At 40.4% G+C, this 22,904-nt stretch overlaps 1 protein-coding gene across 1 annotated transcript in view; it reads right to left on the reverse strand.

Moving 5' to 3' along the window:
• Positions 1-7,978: 7,978 nt before the first annotated feature.
• Positions 7,979-22,904, reverse strand: part of DAP (death-associated protein) — a 53,697-nt gene continuing 38,771 nt past the window's right edge. Inside the window, exons 3-4 of the mRNA XM_014941046.1 lie at positions 13,964-14,006; positions 7,979-10,828 (exon numbers count right to left, since the gene is read on the reverse strand). Of these exons, the coding sequence (XP_014796532.1) occupies positions 10,709-10,828; positions 13,964-14,006 (163 nt within the window). The 3' untranslated portion in view covers positions 7,979-10,708. The remainder of the gene's footprint in view (positions 10,829-13,963; positions 14,007-22,904) is intronic.

A 22,904-nucleotide genomic window follows, 5' to 3' on the forward strand; every position in this document is an offset into this window, starting at 1 on the left:
GTAGCCAGACATCTTATTTTGATATGAACTCGAAAGTGGTTTACCCTGCCTTCAGCTTCAGTTTTAATGACGCTGCTAATTGCCAACTTTGGGTTTAAGAGCCAACAATTCCATTAAGACGCATGAAGAGTACTTTCTTCTCAGAGACAGTTTCAGGCAGCCTGCAAACTCGCATCCCAGTGCCCTGCTGCCACTGCTTACATTTTCAAGACAGCATCAAGAAAACCGTGGGGGTGGGAAGGAGGGCAAGTGGGAATCCTTGAGCCCCAAGCTGCACCCAGACCTCTGCAGTGAGGTCTGCACCTGCAGAATACCCAGGGAGCTGCTCATAGCTTTCCTAGGATTCCTCGCAAAGTATTTTTGCTAATTTCAATTGTGCCAGTGTCTTTCCCTTGAGAAAGTATCTACTGAGTTAGGCAGGGCATGAAGCTATTCACATCTGTTTTCACAGGCAAACCCTATTAAATGGTAACAATACCCACATGCATTTTACTGGTAAGCAATCAATTCCCATGAAAGATAACAAAAGCTTCCACTGAAATGGGCTAGAAATGCAGATCCCTTAAAATTCGAGTCCATATTCTAATCACCAGCTCCAGGCATTGCTGTAAATGCTGCTGATTGAGGAACTCGATGTGTGCTTTTATTAGGCTACTCATAAGCATCACCAGCAGACACAGCCACGTGCAGTGTGTAACCCTAGGTATTTTAGGTCTGGTGAAAACTCAAAACGTATCCTGTGGTCCAGAACAAAACACTCTCATTCCCCCCTCTCCCTTCAGCTGCTCACCAGCAACAAGCCCTCACAGATTCTCTGAAAGAAAGAATCAGATGGCACCAGAAACATCCCAGCTGCCTAGGCCCTGAAGCCCATGCAAGGTAGTGTCCAGAGAAGTGTCCCTGGCAGTGGCCCTCCAAACTCCTACATAGTGTTTGGTTGTAAACTTCACAGACCTTCACACCAAAAGGAAGGGTATAAAGATCATGTCCTGGTCTTCTGTGCTGGTGGGCTGTCCACCGCATCATCCATATAACTTACTGGGATAGAACAACACAGAGAGACTCATTTCTAAGGCAAAAAGCTGTTGAGAACACTCAAAACCACTTTCTGGTATTTCATAAAATTAGGCTCTGTTGGTGTTGATTGTTCAGGTGCTTAAAGGCAGCCTTGAAAAGCCTTTTCTTTGAGGAACTGTTTGTTTTTTTCCCTGATGTGCAGATCTCTGTCACGGCCAGACTTTCTCAACTCAGGTAACTCCAGGGAAATTTTCTGAGCAAGCCAAAGTCACCTTTTCAGCATCACTGTTTCTCCCCTGGCTGAGAGGCTCATCTGGGTTGTCAGCAACGACGATGCACAGCCAGGAGCATGCCTAGCTCCCTCCAGCAGCACAGCTCCAGTGGTGATAAAGTTGCAGGGAAGGGGGACCAGGAGTTTGAGACAGGGTCACCAGAAGACCATGCAAGACAGTGTGGCAACCTCTTCCACAAGAGCTGAAGGGAAGGGCGAAGAAGGTGGGATCTGTACTTAGAGAAATGGTAGGGGAAGTGAACCAGGCAAGTGAAAGCTGCAGGGCACGCGTGTGTGTATTTCTCCCTGTCACAGTTTCTGCAGCCACAGAATATATGCTCATGATTTGCTTATTCTGAGTGCTGTAGACAAAGCAGTCCTGCATAATTATGTGAGCTGCATTTGCTTCTTTTCTGAATTGCATCTTCCTTAAGAAGTCTCTTTTCTGCTCCTTCCAGCCCCTACCTCAGCATTTCCAGGGTGCGTTTCCAAGAAGGCTGTAGCATTTCCCTCTCAAAATATCAAGGTTAGATCAGCCCAGCTGTTACCATGATCTTTTGTTAATATCCTCCCCAAATTCCAAATGCCAAGCCCTCCCTCAGCGAATCCACAGAAAGTGCCTACCTGAGCCTCAGCATTGGTGGCTAGGGAGTGGGATGCCAGCAGATGGGACAGGCCTACGAGTTACACACCCCTGGCTCTCAGGGACTCCAGGTTTTGCTGGCAAGTTAAGTTTCTCCTCCTATCCCTTAGTTGATGTTTTTGTAGAATCTTGCTCTCTCTGTCTCTCTCTGTCGTTAACTCCCTTGTTGCTGCTCATGGGAAAGGCTGTGAAGCCAGAAAAAGCCTCCCCCCAGCCTGCATCGATCACAGCGAAGCCATGCCACAGCCAACTCCAGCAGATGCTGTCAGCAAGCTGCGCTGGGATCAAAGATTTGTTCTTAAGAAGCATTTCTGTTAAGTTGGCAGAGTGAAAACAAGTTCACCTCTCACATTTGAAGAGCTTTTGCTTAACAGCTGATGGAAAGCAAAAAGTCTTCAGCTGTATTGTTATTAATGCCAGCAAATACGGCTGAAAATACACAGGGCTCATATTCATTGCTTGTATCTTATATTACCCATTAGGATTATAATGCTATCAAAGTAATATTCTCCATTTACATCAGGTCTAGCATTTTACCTTGAGTACATATTATAAGCTATCAAAATGCAGTGGCCCATAATGAACACAAAGATGCCATCTTTATTTAGACGCCTCTCAGAGTAGTAGTGCTAGGTCACTAATGCTATTTAGAATTGCTTCTCAGGGTAATTGGTACATCTCTTCTTCCTGAAGTGCTGTGCTTTAATCTTCTCCCTCCATAATCTCAGCTCCTTACAAATGGCCACAGAAATATTTGTATTTTCAGAACATAAAGGACAATAAATCAAGAGTGAAGTTGCTGCTTGATTCTGACTATTAAAAGCATTCCAATAGCATCTCCGGGCCGAGCAGATATCTTGCCAATTGCTTTGCGGTCTTGTTTGATTATAGGCAAAGCAACACGTAGGGAGAATCTGCAGGGCAGTACCCTGGGACTGCTCTTGTAAATTAACATGAGTTTATATCATTCCTCAAAGAATGGCTATGGGAGGACTTATGTTTGTTTCCACTGAGACATACTATATGTTCATTTATTAGGAACTGCAAAATTAGGGCATTTTCCCCTAACTATAAATCAGGCAATATTGAATTATACACACGGATATGCAAAGATTTACATGTACACGTGTGTTTTAATAGGGATTTTCTCCCTTCCTATCTAGTAGGAAGAATTACTTCACAGTATTCTGTTCAATTGCTTTCAAAATAACTCAGGTTTTTACTCTTACCATCTTTTCTTCTAAACTTGCTGATGTAGAGCACTGCATAGACAGGTGCTCTTTCTTCCAAGGAGTTCTGAACTCCAGCCCCCTGTTTTGGAAATCACGGGACCTACACTACAAGAGGCTGGGGTCACATTTGGCATTGCACTCCCTGAAGCTAGGGCTTTGCAACACATTTGGGAGTCAGCAATAAGCCCACACGCAATGTTTAAAAAAGTGGCTTAGTAGCCACCAAGCTGCAGAACTGGAGACGGGACATTGTCATCTAACACTGCAGACATTCCTCTGCAGAGCTCCACAAACACAACTCACACAAAGAAAAGAATCTGCCTGCAAGTCTTCTCTTCCACCATTTTTCAGGTTGATATGCTTTACAGTGTTTGAGAAGAGAGACATTTGGAGGTCTCCATCTCATGAAATGTATCTAGTTTGATACTCCAGTCCTGCAAAATAAGTCTGAAGTTACCTTAATTCCTTGGAGAGTAACACTGAAGTTAACAGGACGCTGTAAACATAAAGTAGAAAACCTCTCTGAAAGACTGGTGGCCTGCATGGGATGGGAAAATAATCTGCCTTGAAGGAAGCCATGTCTGTATGAATCCTAAATCTCCCTGGACAGATCTGCTTACATGCCATTAGTAACATTTTCTGTACCTTTTGAGGTATAGACTCTGCCTGTTAACCTGCTCCCACTGAACAAAGCCATACCTGTTGTGAAGGACCAGCCATCAGAGTGACGCACGCTGCGCACAACGTCAGTCAGGAAAAAAACTGTGTCTGTAATCAAGCTGAACATACAAACCTAGGAGAGGGCAATATTTTGAGTCATGATAAATAGTCAGATCATGCTCTACACTTTCCGTAAATATTTATCTTAGCAACAATTGGCTAATGGTGAACTGGCTATTAGCATGCAAAGCAGAGCTCTCATACTAGGAAGTGTAGGTTTCCAGCCTGTATGTTGCAGGAGCTATTTGGCCTGGTGAAAAGCGAGGCTGGGTTTAACAAACATCCTCATAATAAGCTCAATTGAAAAGGTTATTTAAGGCTTCAGCCTTTCATTCCAGACCCCTCCAGCTGTCACAATTGTCACATTAGCAGTGGGCTAATGTTTATTCTGTTCTGGGTGATAAATCAGGCTCTAAAAGAGAATGCTTGCACTTGCTATGCATTATCTTTTATCCCGAGTGTAGGAATTAGGTAAGGAATCAGCTTCTAATGTGGGGGTTTTTTATTACCAAGCCAGATTTACACAGTGAAAAGCTACCTGCAAAAAGAATGTGAAAGGTGTTCACCCAAACTGTGTGTTCCAAGGAATCTGATCTCAAATTGCTTAATGTCTCTGAGATGAATAAAATTGTAGATTTTAGATTCTAAGATTGACTGTTTCCCCTCTTTGTAGGGACACACACATGAATATTAATTAGGTCTCAGTTCAGCTAGAATACGTCTCAGTTCCACATCCTACATGCACATCCACCCAGTGCTGCCTTTTGCAGCAGAGAGATAATATATATTTCTTTATGCTAAACCTTGTAGGTTAAAAGAACCAGAAGCATGTTAAAATACGTTTGCATTTGCAGATTTTCCTCATCCAAAGCTCTCCCCCATGCAAAAAAGATCCAAGGACATGTAGATTTACAAATGAATGAATTGTACTTTCAGTATATAATTAGGCAGTGGAAATTGAAGTCACTGAGCAGCGTAAGAAACGGTCAGTATCCAGTTCTGAAATGAAATGACAGCTCAGTTTCTTTTCTTTCATCTTCTAACAACAGTTATACAGAGCACAACTGGATCCACTTCTGTGCTGATCCACTTACTATTCTAGTTCTAATACTTGAGGGTTTACTGCTTCAGTCACAGCTCCTGTTCACTGCAGACTTAAATACATCAAAAAACAAAAGGAAGCGCACAACATTCCACCAGCACTTGCTTCAGTCTGCTGCTCTTCAAGAGACAAAGCTACGAGACCTTTAGCTTCCTCAGAGTTCCCCATAACCATGTCACAAAGTGAGCTGACCCATCCTGCTGCTGGGCACAGACCTGCTTGGAGCAGCAGCTTGGAGCTGAGAGCCAAAGCTCCACTCAGCCCATGCTTCTACAATACTTCGATAACTGACACCAGGACAACAGAGGGAGGTGGAAAAGACCAGGTCCATAGGTCTGCTCTGTCCTGCTGGCTCAGGACTACTATCTCTGACATTGTCCCCCACCTCCTGGGCCTTGCCTGGCAGCTGAAGGCTCACCTCCCTCCCTCCTGACACACTTCTGTGGGCTCTCCCTTTACTCCTTGGCCTCCATCAGCATTAGGAGTCTCTTAGCAGGAACCCGCTGCCCATGGCTGCTGTTTGTGAAAATCAGCTCCGAGTTCACAGAAACAATCACAGATTAGAACAGCTTTTTAAGATTAACCCTCTCTGCTGTGTGATACATCACTTGAAAAATGAAATGAAGCCTCAGATTATGGGTACATGATTTTAGAAACAAGGCTTTTTGAAAAAAAAAAAAACATTAAGAAAAGTTTTCAGATAAATATAGTAGGTTCTCAAGTAAAACAAGGCGAAAACTGATTGCCTCTCTTCCTTCAGACCCGAACACTGGCACGCTGGTGCAATTTTACTCAGAAAGGTGTTGAACATACCTGTGGGTTCAGTCATGCCTGAAACACGATGAGATACTAGTTATTTCAGTCGCTGGTAGCACACAGAGACTAGTCACTAACTTTTTCTTTCCATTTTAACTAAATCCACCCTTGTGCATTTCAAGAGACACTTGTGGCTACAGAGGGAAGCCAGGTGAGTTGCTGTGCTCTCCAAAGTGATGTCGTTATCCTTCCTAACATGGTGTCAGACACCCACTGACACCTGAGACAGCCCACCAAAGCCAGCTTGTAAGAAGTTATTTTACCTACTTTCATAACCTGCCACTTGTTTGTCAGCCATAAAGAAGGATGAGAAACATTTTGCAGAACCAGCTTTAGCCACAACAATGTGAGAACGCACCAAAGGTAAGACGCGTGTCCTCATCGCTGGCCGTAGAGAGCTCACAGCTCGTTAACAGCTAAACAATTTTTATAATCCTTAAAATCACTGTGGATTACAAATGCTTTCCTTTTCCTAAAGCCTCGAGTGACCTACAGGACGCCAGCCACTCGAGTTTTCTAAAAATATCTCCAACGCAAGCTGGGCAGCAGAGATTATATTACAGGGCTTCTTTCAAGGTCACTTGCAAGATCTGCGCTTGCAATGGCTTTAGTATCAGTGTCTCCACTTGGTCCCTGGCGGCGCTGGGAGTGCATTTTGCAAGAAGTCATCAGCATCCATGCATGCCTGTCAGCGCCAAGCAGTAATAAATCATACTCTCAGAAAATAGTATTGTGTTCTTGTCAGCATCCTGAGGGGAAGGGAAACGGTCTTTGCAACTGAACTGACTTCATTCATAGAGAGCTTTGTCAGATACAACCCATCCCACCTCTCCTCGCAGGCTTCCCAGCTAAATGCCAGTGCTACCATTTTATGGAGAGACTCAAAAAATAGCACACACTAGAGGCAGTCTCTTCTCTGATGGGGGGTAAGGAAAGCAAGTAAATACACATTCCTGAAGGAGACCCAAGAACACAGCAACAAGCAAAATGCAAACTTCTACCTTCCTAAGAAAAAAGCCTGCATGCCAGAGATGGGATAGAGAAATTCTGAGGAAAAAAGGAATTCCTTAGCAAAGCAAATTAGGTACTTAGTAATTACCTTTAGTAATTATCCATAATACAATCATTCACAGCACTTACCAAAGGCTACAGCTACAACGCAGATTTATTTTACTCATCTGTTGAAGTCAGATGAAGATTTACTCAGTTTTTCTTGACTCAGTTTCTTCTCATGAGGCTCCTCCAGTCACCATGACCTGCATTCCTCTTTTACTGACAGAGCAGCTGAAGGTAACTGGCTACAGCTGATATTAAGTGTCTTCATCTTCTGAGGGATGAGGTTGGTATGCAAAGAAGTTAAATTAAAATTAAAAATTTCTCTTCTTAATTCTTGACATCATTGCAGCATCTGAGCAGCAACATCTCTTCCTGCTGCAAAAGTACCTGTTCCCCCTACCGACATCCCTGCATTTTCTAAAATGCAATTAACATATATTAATCCTATAGCTGAAGGCATTGGCCTAGACAATATAGTGCATCGTTACGTGCCTGCAGAGCCTAAGGACGTAACTTTGCAGGTGGCCCAGAGCTACAAATCAATCATTTGCACTGTGAGGTAGCACATATATTTGTTGTATTGTATACACACTACACATGTACTAAACATAAAATACCCTAGGATACCAAAAGTAGCAGAAAACATTCAAAAACACTGCAGCCATTTCTTCAAACTCTTTTGTGAATTACTATAACACAGTATCACACACTGTAATGTTAATGGCAGTGGTACGAGAAGCTTGCCACCCCTTCTGATTACAGAACTTTCTTTTTTGGAAAGAAGATTAGGGGGGGAAAAAAAGGCAATGAAAAGTGTTACATTTCACTTCCTTTAACATAGTGATTTATTACCAGGCTTAGATTCCAAACCTTCACAGAGATCTAGTGGGGATCGCCAGTTTCATAGTGGAAAACAGTAAATCCCATTCCAGTTGGTAGTGTCTAGTTTTATTTTAATGAGATCAGACTATCCAAAACAGCTCATCCACTGTATCATAAAACTTTCTAATAAATTTTGCTAGCTATAAAATGTTGATTAGTTATGTGACATTCTGTAATAAAATTCCATAAACCCCAACCCTGCTGATTTACATTGTACTTACAGAAAAATGAGCCCAATATCCAACTTCATGCTTTATTGTTGCATTATTGCCACATATTGACAATTACAGAAAATTTCTTTTGCCATCATTTCAAGTTAACATTTGAACATCTTCTGTGTTTGTATGTTATTGTAACATATTTCCAAAGTATCAATAACCATCAATTGGCAATCCAGATCACCAGTTATAATTCGTTATTTTGGGCAAGGTAACGCTTTGGTAAGGACACCTGTGTATAAACATGGATACCTCCCAACAATATAGAATATGCTTTTAAACAGAGACATTTTCTAACCATATAGGAATTCCCGCACTCTAAAAGCCACTAAAGCTATCCTGAGAGTTGTACTCGATTGTACAAACTTACATATCCATCTAAGAAATCAAAGACAAAACTCAGGTCTATATATGCTGTATATATTGCATTAACAACCAGGAGCAGCAGTTTGTAATTCAAAAGCGCTCACATTCCTAACTTTTAGTATTTGAACGGAAATGTGGTGTTGCTTGAAGATAGAAATATGCATTTCTACCAGCCATCCCTAGACACAGAGTAGAGGTACCCACCTAATTGTGTGGTTCTACACTGAGGTACATTTAGTTTTCCACAGCTGTCAAATGGAGTCAAGAGTGATCCAGCTCATCTTGAAAGACAGTTCCATTTGGTCAAAAACGCGATACCTAAACTCTACTGCTGTCTTGACTACCCCATTGTCTACCGTTGGGGTTCTAGATACTACTTCAGCTGTAGGCAGAAGAGTAGGAGAGCTGAATCCCACCCTTCCCAGTACCAAGTGACTACGATGATCTGCTTCATCGCTGACGCAGCTCATTGACAGCTACTGGCTGCACCATCAATGAGATGCCACCACTTTCTGTCCTCAATCTGCAAATGCTCCTGCCAGCAAATTACCTCATGCAAATATTCCACGAGGATCAACAATGCTACCCTTATGAATGAGTTACTCATGTGTGAATCACTTGTACACTCATGAGTGGCTATGAACAAGGCCTCAGACGTACCGACATCAGAAACAGAAAGCATTTTTAAAAATTATACATATTCTAAGAGAATAATTTTTATAAACAACGCTTGTTTCTTAAGGCAAGTACGGTTATCTAATTAACTTGAAAATAAGGACTACATATATAGGTTGTACATTCTTTCTTGGGTGTAGAGTAAATATATCTGTGCATATCCCTTGCGAAACATCATTTCCATTTCAAGCCTATGAAGAGACAGAAATGCCAGGTCCTTCTCACCCATATGAAGTGAGTTATTCCACTTGTGAAATGGGCCATATTTCACGTGATTTTGTTGGTTGTTGTTGCTTTAAACCAGCTGCTCAGGGAATAATTATTTAATCTGCAGAAATTTTAAAAAATAAAACTTAAAAAAAATTAATTTTTTAAACTCTCCTCACTGATTTTTCCATACTATTTGATTTTAAACATCAATGAACAAATAAAGCCCCAGTGATCCCAAACCTTCACTGATTTGCCAGGTGAATGTTTGCAGTACTAGCTCCAGTACCCACTTTTTTTTTTGAGGTTATTAGAAGTTTTATATACCTAGAGGGTACTAAAGCCTGTACTGTATTTGTAGTCAGTTAAAAGCAGAGTACACTTTAAAAATGTAGGTGGAATGTTTAAAAAAAGTATTTTCCTGGGTTTTATAGAGATGAGTTGTAGAAGGAAGATCACAGAGCTAAATGATTTTGAACTGCATAATCAAAGGATTTCATTATGTGGCCAAAACTAATTCAATTGTTCTATTTGAAAACTAACTTTTTTTATTCCCTCATATCCCTTATTTGCAATAAGATGACTATGAAAAAAGATATGATATGGAACAGAGATTAGGTCATGAAGTTAAACACATTTACTAATGGTATCTTAATTTTCAACAGTGATCTTAAACGGAAAGTCAAAAAAGAAAGACAGGTTTTTCTCCAGTTTAAGTTCAATTCTGTCAGGTCCTGAGCTCCTTCAGCTTGCTATTGGAATAAAAAAAAATTTTCATAAAAATAAAGGCCCCAGTGAGATCCATGAGATCACAAATCAGTTGCCTACAGCAGCAGTGTTCTTGTGACTCTGATTTCTCTCCCTTCTCCATACCCAGAGATTTCCAAATGGAAGAACCTCTGCAAGACTGTGTGTGTGGAAAAGGGTGTAAAGAAGCTTCAGTTGGACTTCTGCCCACTGGGCAATGTTTTTGGGCCCATTTGTTATCTCACTAGTTGAAATCAGAGGGCACAGCCACTGTGGTGACACTGTAGGATACTGAAGACTGCAAAGGTTCTACATAATCAAGACAACCACCAATTTCGGTCTCACCACAAACGACAAACTTCCTCCAGGTAGTAAAGGTACCAGTACAAAAGGGCTATTCTTCTTACCAGCTTAGCATAAAAACTACATTAACTATCTGCTATTGCGATGCCACAGCTAAAAGTACAAGTTTTAAGCTTATTAATCACATTATTCATACTAAAGTTTTATCTTGGCAGTAAGAAAATCTTATAAAAAACCCACCCTTAATCAGCAAATACTTAATAGAGAATTTTCCATCTGGGATAAAACTGAACAATGTCTTCATTCTTATAACCCTTGAGAATTAAAGTAAAAGAAACAGCTTATTATTTTAGAGGTCAATTTTACTGATTCGACAGTGTGAATCCTAAAGGGTTGTCTTCTCTTGAAAACTTATTCACCGATGGCAGTTTGGCTGAGATTTCGATGGGGAGCTCACTTGCGAGGCTGGTGGATGTGCTGTTTGACATGTTGCGGGTGAGGAAGCTTTTCCACAGAAGGATGTGGTTTCTGATGAGCCACCTGAGCCGCAGCTGGAGGGAAGTCCTTATCACCCTGTGCAAAGAACACATCAGGAAAAATTTAAAAAATCTTAAAAGCATACTTTCCAGTTCAAGCGGACGTAAGTTTTTAAAAGTGTGAAGAGCAGATGGAAAACAGCGATGCGTGTTACTCTGAAGTCCCCCTGTATACATCTGATCTTGCCATTCTTTTAGCCAGCTTCAAAATTTCACTTATGTTTGTTTCATTTCTTCCAATTACACACACCATCCAAGAATGTAGTATCTTAAAGTGACCCAAGGGGAAAAAACCCACATTCCTATCTTCAGTGCTTAATGGCTTCTCATGCTACACCAGTTTCACTGCCTTTGTACGGTCAGTTCTAGTACACCTAGTTGGTTTTCACAAAGTAGCCACAAAGAGGAGACTACTTTACAAATAAGGTAAGGCAGAACGAAAAACTGCGTGCACAAGAAAATCTACTGTAGGAATGCCAGTTCTGTGGAAAGAAAGGCAGCATCTAAAACTACTTTTGACTCAAATCTTAGCTGTGGGTGGCTTCTAAGTTTAACGTACTCTTTTAGCCAGGTCTGCTAGTGTTAGTTCTCACGTGCTGCTGTTGGGCAGGCTCAGCTCAGGTGTAACCCTTATGCCACCCTTTTACATCTGTCATTTCTAAGGTCAGTCCCATGAGGTTTTCAAAAGGCAATGGGAAACAGCTACTACCAGTGCTCAGTGACAGGGGGAGGGGAATAGCACCACAACTTCCCTCTTCAGAAACCAAGACAAGCATATCATAAACCAGAAACTCCCTGAATTTCATTGGCTCACGGGGTGACAACCCTACATGGAGGTATTTTATATAAAGCTGATGTCTCAGATGGCCTGTTTCACACCTGACCCTGTTTCAATATACTCCAAATTTACTTTCTGTTCTGACATAACTTTTTTTTAAAATCTTGATCACTAGTTTAACTTTTTACATTTTTCCACTTTTCTCTGTACTCCAAGTGGCTTCCAGTTATCAAAGAGCTTATCTTCTCAGACTTGACGTGATGCTGCTGTTTGCCTTTTCCAAAACTGTCTCACCCCTCTCACCTTGTTGTCTCAAACGGGTGATGTGAATGCAGCTCTATGACTTGTGGGTACTGTAATGGTTGAGCAGATGACAGAGTCAATCTGTGTTAGCAGGAAATGCCTATCTTCACATCAAAATATGAAGGGACCTCAGAATGTCTCTAGACCAACCAGAGCTAGCTATGAGATCAGAGCAACTTACTCAAGGTTTTTATCTGGTCTGGTCTTGAAAACCTCTAAGGACAGAGACTGAATAGCCCCTCCAGGCAACCCGCTCCAATGCCCGAGTGTCCTCACAGTGAAAAAGTCGTGGGGTTTTTTTCTGTCTAGTCAGGCCCTTCCAATTCAATTTGTGTCTGTTGTCTCCTGTCTGCCTGCCACACACCACTACAAACAGACTAGTTCCATTTTCTTGATAACTTCCTTGTAGATGTGGAAAGGCTCCTGTTGGGTCCTCCCAAACCCACCTCGTCTCCTTCCTAAAAAAGGCCTGTTCCCACAGCCTGTCCTCCCAGGCCATGTGCTCCAGCCCCCAACCACCTCGGTGGCCCTCCAGTGGTTTATCAACACTTTCCATACACTGGGGTGTCCAAAACTGGATGAACTACTCATACGTGGTATAAAGTGTGCTGAGTAGAGGGGGATAATACCCTCCTTTGATCTACCAGCCACCTTCCTGCTAACGCAGCCCAGGGTGTTGGCCTTCTTGCTGTCCCGTGTGTGCCTGCCTTGTGTCCAGCTGCTGCTTGCCATTCTCTCAGCCTGTCCAGATCCCTCTGAGTAGCAGCCCTGCCCTCAAACTTACTAACTTCTCCTCTCAATTTGTGCTGTCTCCAAACGTGATGAGGAATCTTCAATCTGATCAAGGTATTAACCAGGAAATGTCATGGCATATAAATCTCCACTTGACACCCATAAGAACTATCAGGAAACTTAAAAATATAATTAAAAATTACTCTGGGTTCAAGAACGCATTGCTATGCTTTGTTTTATTACATAGAGAAGAAATTTTGATACGTATTTTGGAATTACAAAGTATCAGAAAATGATAGAATAATTTTGCTCTTCATACCTTAATAAAGTAACCTGGAGCTGACAGCTTACTGAGGATAAGTATCAAGTAACTGATTAGCTAAAGAAGAGAGGAGTTACAAAATCAAGAAAATAATTTCTTTCCATTTTGAATCTTTTGCATGGCTACTAAACTGGGAGCGTGCGGTGGTGGTTTTTTTTAAGTGCTGTAGGAAACCTCAGACATACAATATGTCTACCCTACAATTGTTGAAGTGCTATCAAAATTACTAAATATTAACGCAATAATTAGTTAGAAGTAATTAGGAATCTAAATGACTAAATAGGTATCCACCTTGGTGCAGATGGAGATCCAGGAAAAACAGCAGTGCCTGTCTACTGGCACTACTTCCCTGTGAGCTGGGAAAAATTGCATCAGCTTCCTCTTTCCACCTCTGGGATCTGACCCAACCACAGCACCGTACAGGTAAACCAGCCCATCACACACCCCAGTGATGTAAGGCCATCATGGTAAAGGTACCCATCACGTTAAGCCAGGGTAAAAACCCTGTCACGACACACAAGGCATGAATACGATTAATGTCTAGTTAATACTTATGATTTAGCTTATGGATTTCCAGGTCCTGCCTGCTGTTAAAATCCAGGGAATAGTGCCTTCAATCCCAAGTACTTCAAGGCACACATTGCAGCTGAAACATGTATCTTCAAAGACGTAACCTCACAGGCAGGAGTGTCGCTCCTCATCACTGATCAAGCTACAGCAGCAGTCTTACATGCAACCACTTTCAAAAGAAAATGAACGCAGTAATATCTAGCTTAGAAAAGAAAAGAAGATGCAATAAACTTGGAGTGCTAAAATTCAAAGTAAAATGGTGGAAGTAATTTCAATAAATAATTTCAATTTCACACAAAACTAAAAAGAATGTTCAAAGGGACTTACACAAATATACAAAACATAAAGCCTGTTCTCATAAAAAAGGAAGGGGAATGAAAAAGATTAATTTTGCTCTGATCAGTGATAATTCTGAAAAGCCTACAATCATTTTTCTATGACTAAAAGAAATTTAATGGTAATCTTACCCTAGCAATGACGCCAGAGATGAACACCGTTGGTTTAGGTGGGCTGAAAAAAAAAAGAGAGGTTACTTGTACAAATTATTTAGAAGGTAAACGTGAAAAGTACATCACACATACAATGCAAAAAAAAAAAAAAAAAAATTAGCATTTTTGGCAATTAATGAATGTTGCAAACAGACAAGACAAATTTTCTCTTCAGGTAAGTATTGCCTTATTAGTACTTATTGCAGCCAAGAACAGACCCGTAGGTTTTGTCTGTTACCACTTCACAGTAATTGTGACGGCAGTAAAAGGCTACTCCAACAACACTCTGTTCCTTACAAAGAGTCTTTGTTTGCATTGGTTTCTTAATCCTCAAATTTTATATATAAGCTGCCAGCAGTACTTTAGGCTTAGTGTATTTGTATTGCAACAATGAAAATTGTAGTTGGACTAAACTTACTGGTGTGACGGAGAATAAAATAAAATTCAAGTTTATATCTGCCAATCAAACGGATTAAGAGTCTGTCTCAGAAAAAACAACACCCAGTACTTTAAACAATAGATTTCCAAGCAGGCATTTATCTGCTCTGTTACACAGAAGGACAATCATGTCTGCAATAAACAAATGTTAAAAAACATAAAGCAAAGTCTGTCCTGCTTTTTCATTTTCAAACCTCCACCCATGCCAATAGGAACACTCTCCACAGGTAGAATTAGACTCTGAAGCTTGGTCAGCACGAGGAGTCAGTTTCTCTGGGCCACCGATCAGTTTCCCTGGGCCTACTCAACTGACCATCTCTACACAGAGGCCAAATCACAGCCATGTCTAACAGTTCACCCCTGGTGGTGGCTGTTGCCACAGTGTCTAAATTATAAATACTCAGCAACTTCAGTGGTCTCCTGGGCCAGTAAAACCACACATCCATATGGAGTCTGCAGAAGGATTGAGCCCAAGTGCTCCAGAAAATCTCCATAATAGAAGTAATACTTCTGTAAGAAACCCGTGTGACCTGAGGCATTGCAAAGGGAAGGAGGGTGTGAAGTTGTGCCTCCCTCTGAACATGTCCGTAACTGAGGGCTCGGAGCAGGTGGTTCATTAATTGGACCATGAGTAGGGCCCCCACCCTGTGATGTTATGGTTGACAAGGTTGGAACAACACAAAGCAAACACAAATCAAGTGATTTATTAGATGAACGATACTGATTATTACGATGCGCTTTACAACTACACAGCTTGTAAAGATTTATTAATATGATGTTATGTGAAGTTAAATTAACAAGCAGCACAGTATTAGACCTTGATATAAGGGTCTAATAATTATTGTCTGAGCCCTGCTTAAGTCATGGAATTGCTATATAGTCTCTGAACACCCTAGTTCTTTAACAAGACTCATCATTCCTTCAAAAAAAGTCAGAAAGACATGATTAGGAAAAAAAAGGAGAAAGGGAGGAAGTTCTGCTCTAAAATACCTCCATTTAAGAATACTAGTGATACTTCCTGAAACGAGAAAGGATATTTTAATACCATATTAGACTTCTTCAATCTAATTTTCTGTTAGTATGAATTAATAACAAGCCAAGATCAATAGCAAACCACTTTCATTTTATCCTAATTGTACCAAGCCAATTAGTATGTTACAGTCTACATAAGATTTCTTGGATGCTGAGTAACAAACTCAAAGAAATAACTCTGACTGAGAGAACACAGATGTACCGCAGTCGTTCAAGGTACCATTCATAAACTAACACCATGACATTCTAAAGGAAATTAACAGTAAATGGAAAAAAAAATGTGTGGCAAGTAATTCTTCAACTATACATAGAATCTGGCATTAGTCACACTCAGAGAAACAGTTATTTGTTTGACATTGTATTATTAACAATATTGGACAGTGAGAAATCCAAATCAGATGGATTTTTTCCTTATATTCTTACTATGACCTTTCAGTGTTCATTATGCTTGGATGATGCATGAAATTCAAATCAACATTTCCCAAAAAGAGCCTGAATTTGCTGAACTTGTCTGCCTACCACCAGAGTGTATTATCTGCTCTCTGTTCCTTACTTCTTGCTTTAAAAACAGGTTAAATGCTCCGTGGCTTTGGCCAAAAATGACAACTGGAAGGGATCTCTAGCATAATGGCTGTTTCAAAAACAGCTTTTCTTGCTGCAAATCATAAAAGTCTTCTCAGAAACTCTGGTCTCCTGTTCAAAATGTCATGCTATTCATGTTCAAAGGACCCAAGCTTGCAACTGCCAAGTTCCCTGGGTACACAGTAAAGCTGGATAAAGTTAGAATATTTGGTACACTTTTGTGCTTGTTTTTACTTAGTTGTATGTTCTTTTGTCTAAGCAACTAGGCTGAAGATCCTGCAAGGATAATTTTCAAGAACAGTTAAGCTAAAGATCCAGTCTGAAGTTTGTGTTTCAACTAGTACTGCAGAATTAGCTAACGTATCTTTAGAAAGATGACAAAAATCAGCAATCCTATTTTACTGGTAAAATTATGCCCTCCAGAAATAACATATTTAGCCTTGTTTGTATGAATTTTATTCTGGGACTGTCTTCAGTTGCACTGTTTTAGGAACATGACACTAATGAGGTCTATCCCATGGGTGTGTGGGAGGCACCAAAACGCCTCACACTAACTCGCCTAAGGTTAACATGGAACATTTTAGGATAGCACAGCGCAATTCACTGATACATACGGAAGAACCTAATGAAAAAACAGAATTGTAAAAACTATCTACATCCAGATGCAGCTAGAAAAGATCAGTCCTCAACTTTCACCCTTGTTTGTCCTCTCCATGGCTTTTTGATTGGACTCTTCTTGCGTTATGCTAGATTTCCAGCTGCTGGAAATGGAAGAACTAATGGGAACACTGGTGTGGCTTCTAGCTTGAGCACCTCCACCCTCCATTCGCAAAGATCTTTTACAGAAATCCTGGCATTCATTTCTGGCTGACCTGAGTTCCCCCACTCTGCAGGCACGCACTGTAATGAGGCTTCACTAGACTACATTGTCCCAGAAAAGATGTTGAAAAATTTGGTATTACCAGTCATCTTTGATGATCTATAGAACCAGAATCAGGCCAGAGCAGATATAATCATACATCTATACTATGAAGAATTCAAGATCAGAGAAAGGCCTGGATAATCACTCACTGATTTCACGCTTTGATTTAATTCTTAAATGAGAGAAATCTTTTTACAGATTAACTTTTTCGCAATAAATTCAATCTCTACTGCCAGACTGTCAAAGCATTGGCTTTTGCAGACCCAGATTAGCTGCCAGGACCATAACTCCATAATTACACTCTGGGACATCTACTGGGATTGCAGTGTTGCAACACCACTCATTATCTTTCCCAGGAATCTACCAAAATTAGAAACAAAAATGGAGAATATGCATAGGCTATCATCGCTACATTTGTAAAACACTTTCAAGTGCTTTAAATTCTACTGGTATTTTATGCAAAGCACAACCTACGTTTCCAGTATTTTGTAAGCTGTGATGGTTGCTTCGAGGATATACTTAATCTGATGAAAATCGGTTTGACAGATGTTGTTTTGAAGATGCAGCACTCCTTTGTCTAGGCGACAGTAAACAAGAAAGCGAAAAAATGCTACTTTCTGACAAAAACTGGTTTTGTTTATACATGTATGTGCTTTACAGCTATTTAATGCACGTATTTATTTAAAGTAAATAATAGCCACAGCCAACATTGTGTAAGGAATACAACAGTGTGTTTGCCAAAAGCGCTTAGTGTATATGTCAATACTTTCAGAGCAAATCCTTATTTTATTATAACATATGGAGAAAAGGAACACATCTGTTAAGATCTGAGTGTTCAAAGAACTTACCCTGATTTTACATGTGCAATGCTGCTAAGAACTGCACCTGTTTAACATCAGACTCTCTACTGGATTCATTTATGCTGACTGTATTCAAATAAAATAAAGATTTCTATTATTTCATAATACTTAGCTTAAGTAAGATCTTTATCTGACATTGCAAGTAAATCACAAGCAAGACCAAATAGTGGAAAAGATCATTAGCTAGATAAAATGAGGCATTAATAATACTAAAATCTTATGCCTTCACCTTAGAGGGACTGGTTGAACTGAAGTCTGAGAGACATACCGTAAGGACAAACGCAGTGACATTGGAATTACTGTGAAATCTCCTACAGGCCACAGAACATACATGGGGCTGGTGAGTATTTAACCAACTCCATTTAAAACAGAGAAACTGAATAAATTAGTTTTCTAAGTCAACCGGGAATTTTAGAGTTATTAACTATATCTATCTGCACATGCAGTGTTAGGTGCACACACACGTGCAGAGGCTATGCATGTATACACATAGAGATACACATTCACAGCTGCTTAAGAGTGGTCCCAAATGCAGGAGAGAGCACAGCACATTCACAGACACGTGGAGGATGGATGCCTGCAGCCATTCTCCTGTTTGCAGCATCTGAATTGCCATCATCTGATGGGATGGATCTGAATCTGATGCTGGTCTCCAGTGGCAGGTTGAATGGCAGATCTAGTCTGGAGGAAGGACTACGTGCATTGTTCACAGTGTGGTTCGAAACAAAAGCCTATGTTCAGAGCTGATTAACCAGGAAATAGAAACATGCATATGCATCATTCTTTTCCACTAAAAAAGCTCCTGAAATGGGTCTTACTGCAGCCAGCTGGTATAAAAAGCTAGTACTCTGTGTTCACTGGTTATTAGAAAAAACAAAACAACATGCTAAGACAAAAGAAGAATGAGAAAAAGCAACGGTAAAAATAGTATCAAAGTACCAAAGCAATGGTAAAAATAGACCTCAGTATACCTCATTTAAAATACTGTATTCAGTCCAGGAACACCATAAGTAAAGAACTAGAGCAGAAATAAAGATAGAAAAAAACAGCTGAGAGAGCACGGAGAACCTTCTATATGAGGAAAGAACTAAGAACTACTCTCATACAGTATACAGAAGAGTGAATAATATTGCTCCCATTTACATTCTTTATACTATAAAGTAGAAAATGATATATGAAGAAAGTAAAAGACATACCTTTAAAACTAATAATAACAGATACTTTTAAAATACCATAGAATTGCAGAAATGAAATACTATAGAAATGCAAAATCTCCTGAAAAGAAGGCAATACCAAGATCAAGACTTTAGTGAGATTCAGAACCAGACTTAGACATTTATATGACACAAACCCATTCACATCAGTTAGATTAGAAATGCGTTTAAGTTATATGAATGCTGATGCTCCAGGCTCAAGTTATTCTTAAACTGATCAGGACTACAAAGAAATATCTTCTCTGCAGAAGTTAAACCTTGGTATGTCATTACCCTTTCTGCCTTCAAGTAATCATAAGACATTATTTCCAGATAGATCTGATCCATCCAAAATTCACCTACATACTATAAATCAGGGTACAACCACAGTCTCAACACTCCCAATATGCCAACATTTAAAACAGGTTAGCCTACTCTCAAGAGGACAGAACTACATGGGTGCAAGGCTTTTCTCAAGATCGGTTAAAAAATGTCAAATACTTTAAATTAAACTAATCTTCTAAATGATAATGGTGCATATTTTTCTTTTCATACTCATGGGAATTAATGATATGTCTTATCCCCTCTTGCCGTTTGAGTGGGCCTGGCAAGCAGACACATGAAATATATAAATAATAACATGATATGTTTTTCGAAGACGTAGGAACCACAAATCATGTCACAATTTTTAATGTAACGGTGAAACCTGTAATATGGCATTTCCTTCTTTCAATCGAGTCATCCAGCAGCATGTACCACGACTCGTGGTTGGTGTCTAGCGGTGGAAAGCAAAGGAGAACTTTCAGCGCCAGGCTGAGAACTGAAGAGGCACCTTCACAGCACCCGGAGCTGCGCCCACCTCCCTGAAGCACCTCGCTCTCCAGCACCCCGAAACAGCAGGGACTTGGAAAAGGAGCAGAACCTTCTACTGAGCAGCTTGCCTTTTATTTCCTTCATCATTTCCAAATAAACATACCATTCACAAGTTGCTAAGGCCAGCAAAATGAAAAGTACGTATGAACTAGTATGGTCTGCAGTTACCCATTGATCCCCCAACTGTTCCCTAATTAGAGCAAGCTTTGCTATTTTCTACCTTGTCCTCGCATGATGTCCCCTCCATGAACAGAAAGTTCTCCAAATATTCTGAGCAGAATTTCATCTTCTGTCAATAAAACTTCAGACTTTAATCCTGCCCTTATAATTTTGGATTTAAAAGCATTGTGGGCAGTTGTTCAAACCATCCAGCTTAATCTTCAAGGTCGCTTGGGAATTCATGTTTTCTGGTTATGAAACATGAAAGCTAACTAGTCTTAGTTTCAGTCTAATGCCTCTTTAAAGATGTCCAGATACTTCTTTATAGGGGTGCATATTTGAATTTACATAGTTGCCTTTGATTTTGGCATTGTCTGCGAAAATAAATTCCAAGATGATTAAAAACACACAGATGATTAAAAACACATTTCTCGGCAACAGAGTAAAACTAACAAGCACACTGCTCATCAGCTTGCCTGAGATACTTTCCCATTGGTTATAATACATTTAGGTTATTAATTTTCTGGACAGAAAAGTAATAATTAGTTTGACTGACTACCAGAGGGAAATATTCTAGCTGATTGCATGGGGACATACAGTATCTGATATTCTATGACAATTTATCCTGTTGAGGTCATTTATCTGCCATGTCTGTCAAACCTTGAAGATCCCCCACAGGATGGCACTGTTGAACCTCTGAGTATCACGTACAGTAAGCAAGGAACAATCTCAAAGAAATCCAGGTGCTGTGGCAAATATTAAAACAAGTAAAAAGCAATACTTCCCCTTGATGCCAAACCTTGATGAAATGCACCATGTATATACACACACACACCCAAATTCATACACGTGTCTATAGACAGTTTTTACAGACAACAGTTTTCTTGTCCCTGTTTATTAATAGCCTGTGCCCTGATAAACCCCATGAGATAGCTTCCACGCTGCTAAATTATTCTTCTTCCTATGCAGGCAAAATTAATGTGTTTGAAGGAAGAACTCAATGCCCCATCAGAAATTTTAATGACTATTTGTTTTGCTATTCACATACAAGCAAATTGGGTGTCATGATCTTTTAATGAGGTGGTAAATCACTGGCCATTATATTTAATAGCAACTGATTCACATTCATTGTTCTTACATTCACTGTCAACGTATTGCAGCATATGGCCTGATTAATCTCACCAGCCTCTCATTCATCTTTGTTTTTAGTGCATGCGTTAGCCATAAAATAAAATTATTTAAGAAAGATATACACCATCTCTTATCTGTATTGCTGTGTGTGACATTGCTATCAGAGAGTAAATTTCTCTTTTGTGCCTTCTTCTGATCACAAAATGAAGATTTAAGTATTTCACCTTTTCTATAGACTCAGAGGGCTTAGAAATAGTCCACAATTCTCTAACTGCACGTTCATTTATCAGGGTTCAACCCTGTTATTGCAGTATGTACATTAGCTCTTAGTGAACATCAATGACAAACTTCTCACAGCCAGCGACTGCAGCATTACCCCACTTAATATCTGTAGCCTCTTAACTGTGGAAAAATGAGCACTATGAAAACTGACATAAAGCAAGCATTACTTAAATGGTGACACAACTCAAAGGAAACTCTAAAATAAGCAATGAAGTAGGGTAGACTCTAAGCATTTGCAAAATGGCCAAAGACCACAGTGCAAAGGGGAGAGAGGACCAAGTCTTCCATGTGTTAGTCAAGTGCTGAAGTCTGTCCCGGTGCATGTTCTCACGACAGTAACACACTTCCACACTGAGAATCTCAGGACCGTGGGTCTGATCTGCAGTGTCGCAGCTACAGAGACACATCAGCCAGTTGCAGCGCTGCTGTAGCTCCTTCATCTCCCAGCAGATGAAAGATGGAGGGGAACGGGAAAAAGGGCACTACGCTGCACTAGGAACACACAATGTCAGTGAGATGAAGGAGACGTGGAAGCTAATGAGAAGGCAAAAACCTTCTCGCTCCTGCCCAGGTGAATCTGCGTTTGTCTCAGAGACATACAGCAGTGGCGCAGACCTTCCCAACCTTTCCTGTTAAAGTTCATACCCAATTCTTGCTTTCCAACATCTCAAGCCATGAATCATTCAGTAAATGAGCACCTTTCACTCTCCTACTGCTTTGAACAATTGCAGTATCACTTATTATCCCAAACTACTCTGCAGACACAAAGTCAAATGTGCATGCCTGTGTCTGCACATGCATAAATACCACAGCATCTTCCACAGCCACAGCACTATTGCAAGGAGTCTTCTCCACCCAATTTTACACCATGAGTTCTGCATGGTTTCCATTCTCAAGTCACATCCTCCTGCTATGTGAAGCTCTCCAAAGTAAACGCAGACTAAAATCATATCATAGACTAAAAGCGTATTTTCACTTCTGTGACTGTTCATGGCTCCACCACAGCAGAACAGACCATAATGAACTTCTTGCCCATTTCAATAGGCCATTCCTGGGAAAGCTCTGAACACAATAAAGGGCATTGTGGAAGGTCATGAAGACACTCTGGTAGTATCAGATCCCATGCCGAAGACTGTGTGAGCTGGCTGTATTGGCCAGGAACTTGCTTTAGTTCAAACCCTGCCAAAGTTACCAACACAATTCTCCCTATTCTCCAGTGGCAAGCAGCCTTTCTAGAGGCATAAATCTTGTCACAGGAATAAGAGACCAGTAAATCCTGGAACCTGGAGAAGTAAGAGCTTACTTTTAATGGTTAAAAAACCCTCTAACCCCTAATAAACTTAGCCAAGCTATTTTTTTAATGTGACAAAAGACAAGGAACAAAGTTCTCTAAAAGGGATTCAGACAAATGTTCATCTTTGTCTAAATGAACTTGGAGAAATTTAATT

The sequence above is a fragment of the Calidris pugnax genome, unplaced genomic scaffold (genome assembly GCF_001431845.1).
Source record: "Calidris pugnax isolate Ruff unplaced genomic scaffold, ASM143184v1 scaffold8, whole genome shotgun sequence".
Classification (NCBI taxonomy): domain Eukaryota; kingdom Metazoa; phylum Chordata; class Aves; order Charadriiformes; family Scolopacidae; genus Calidris; species Calidris pugnax.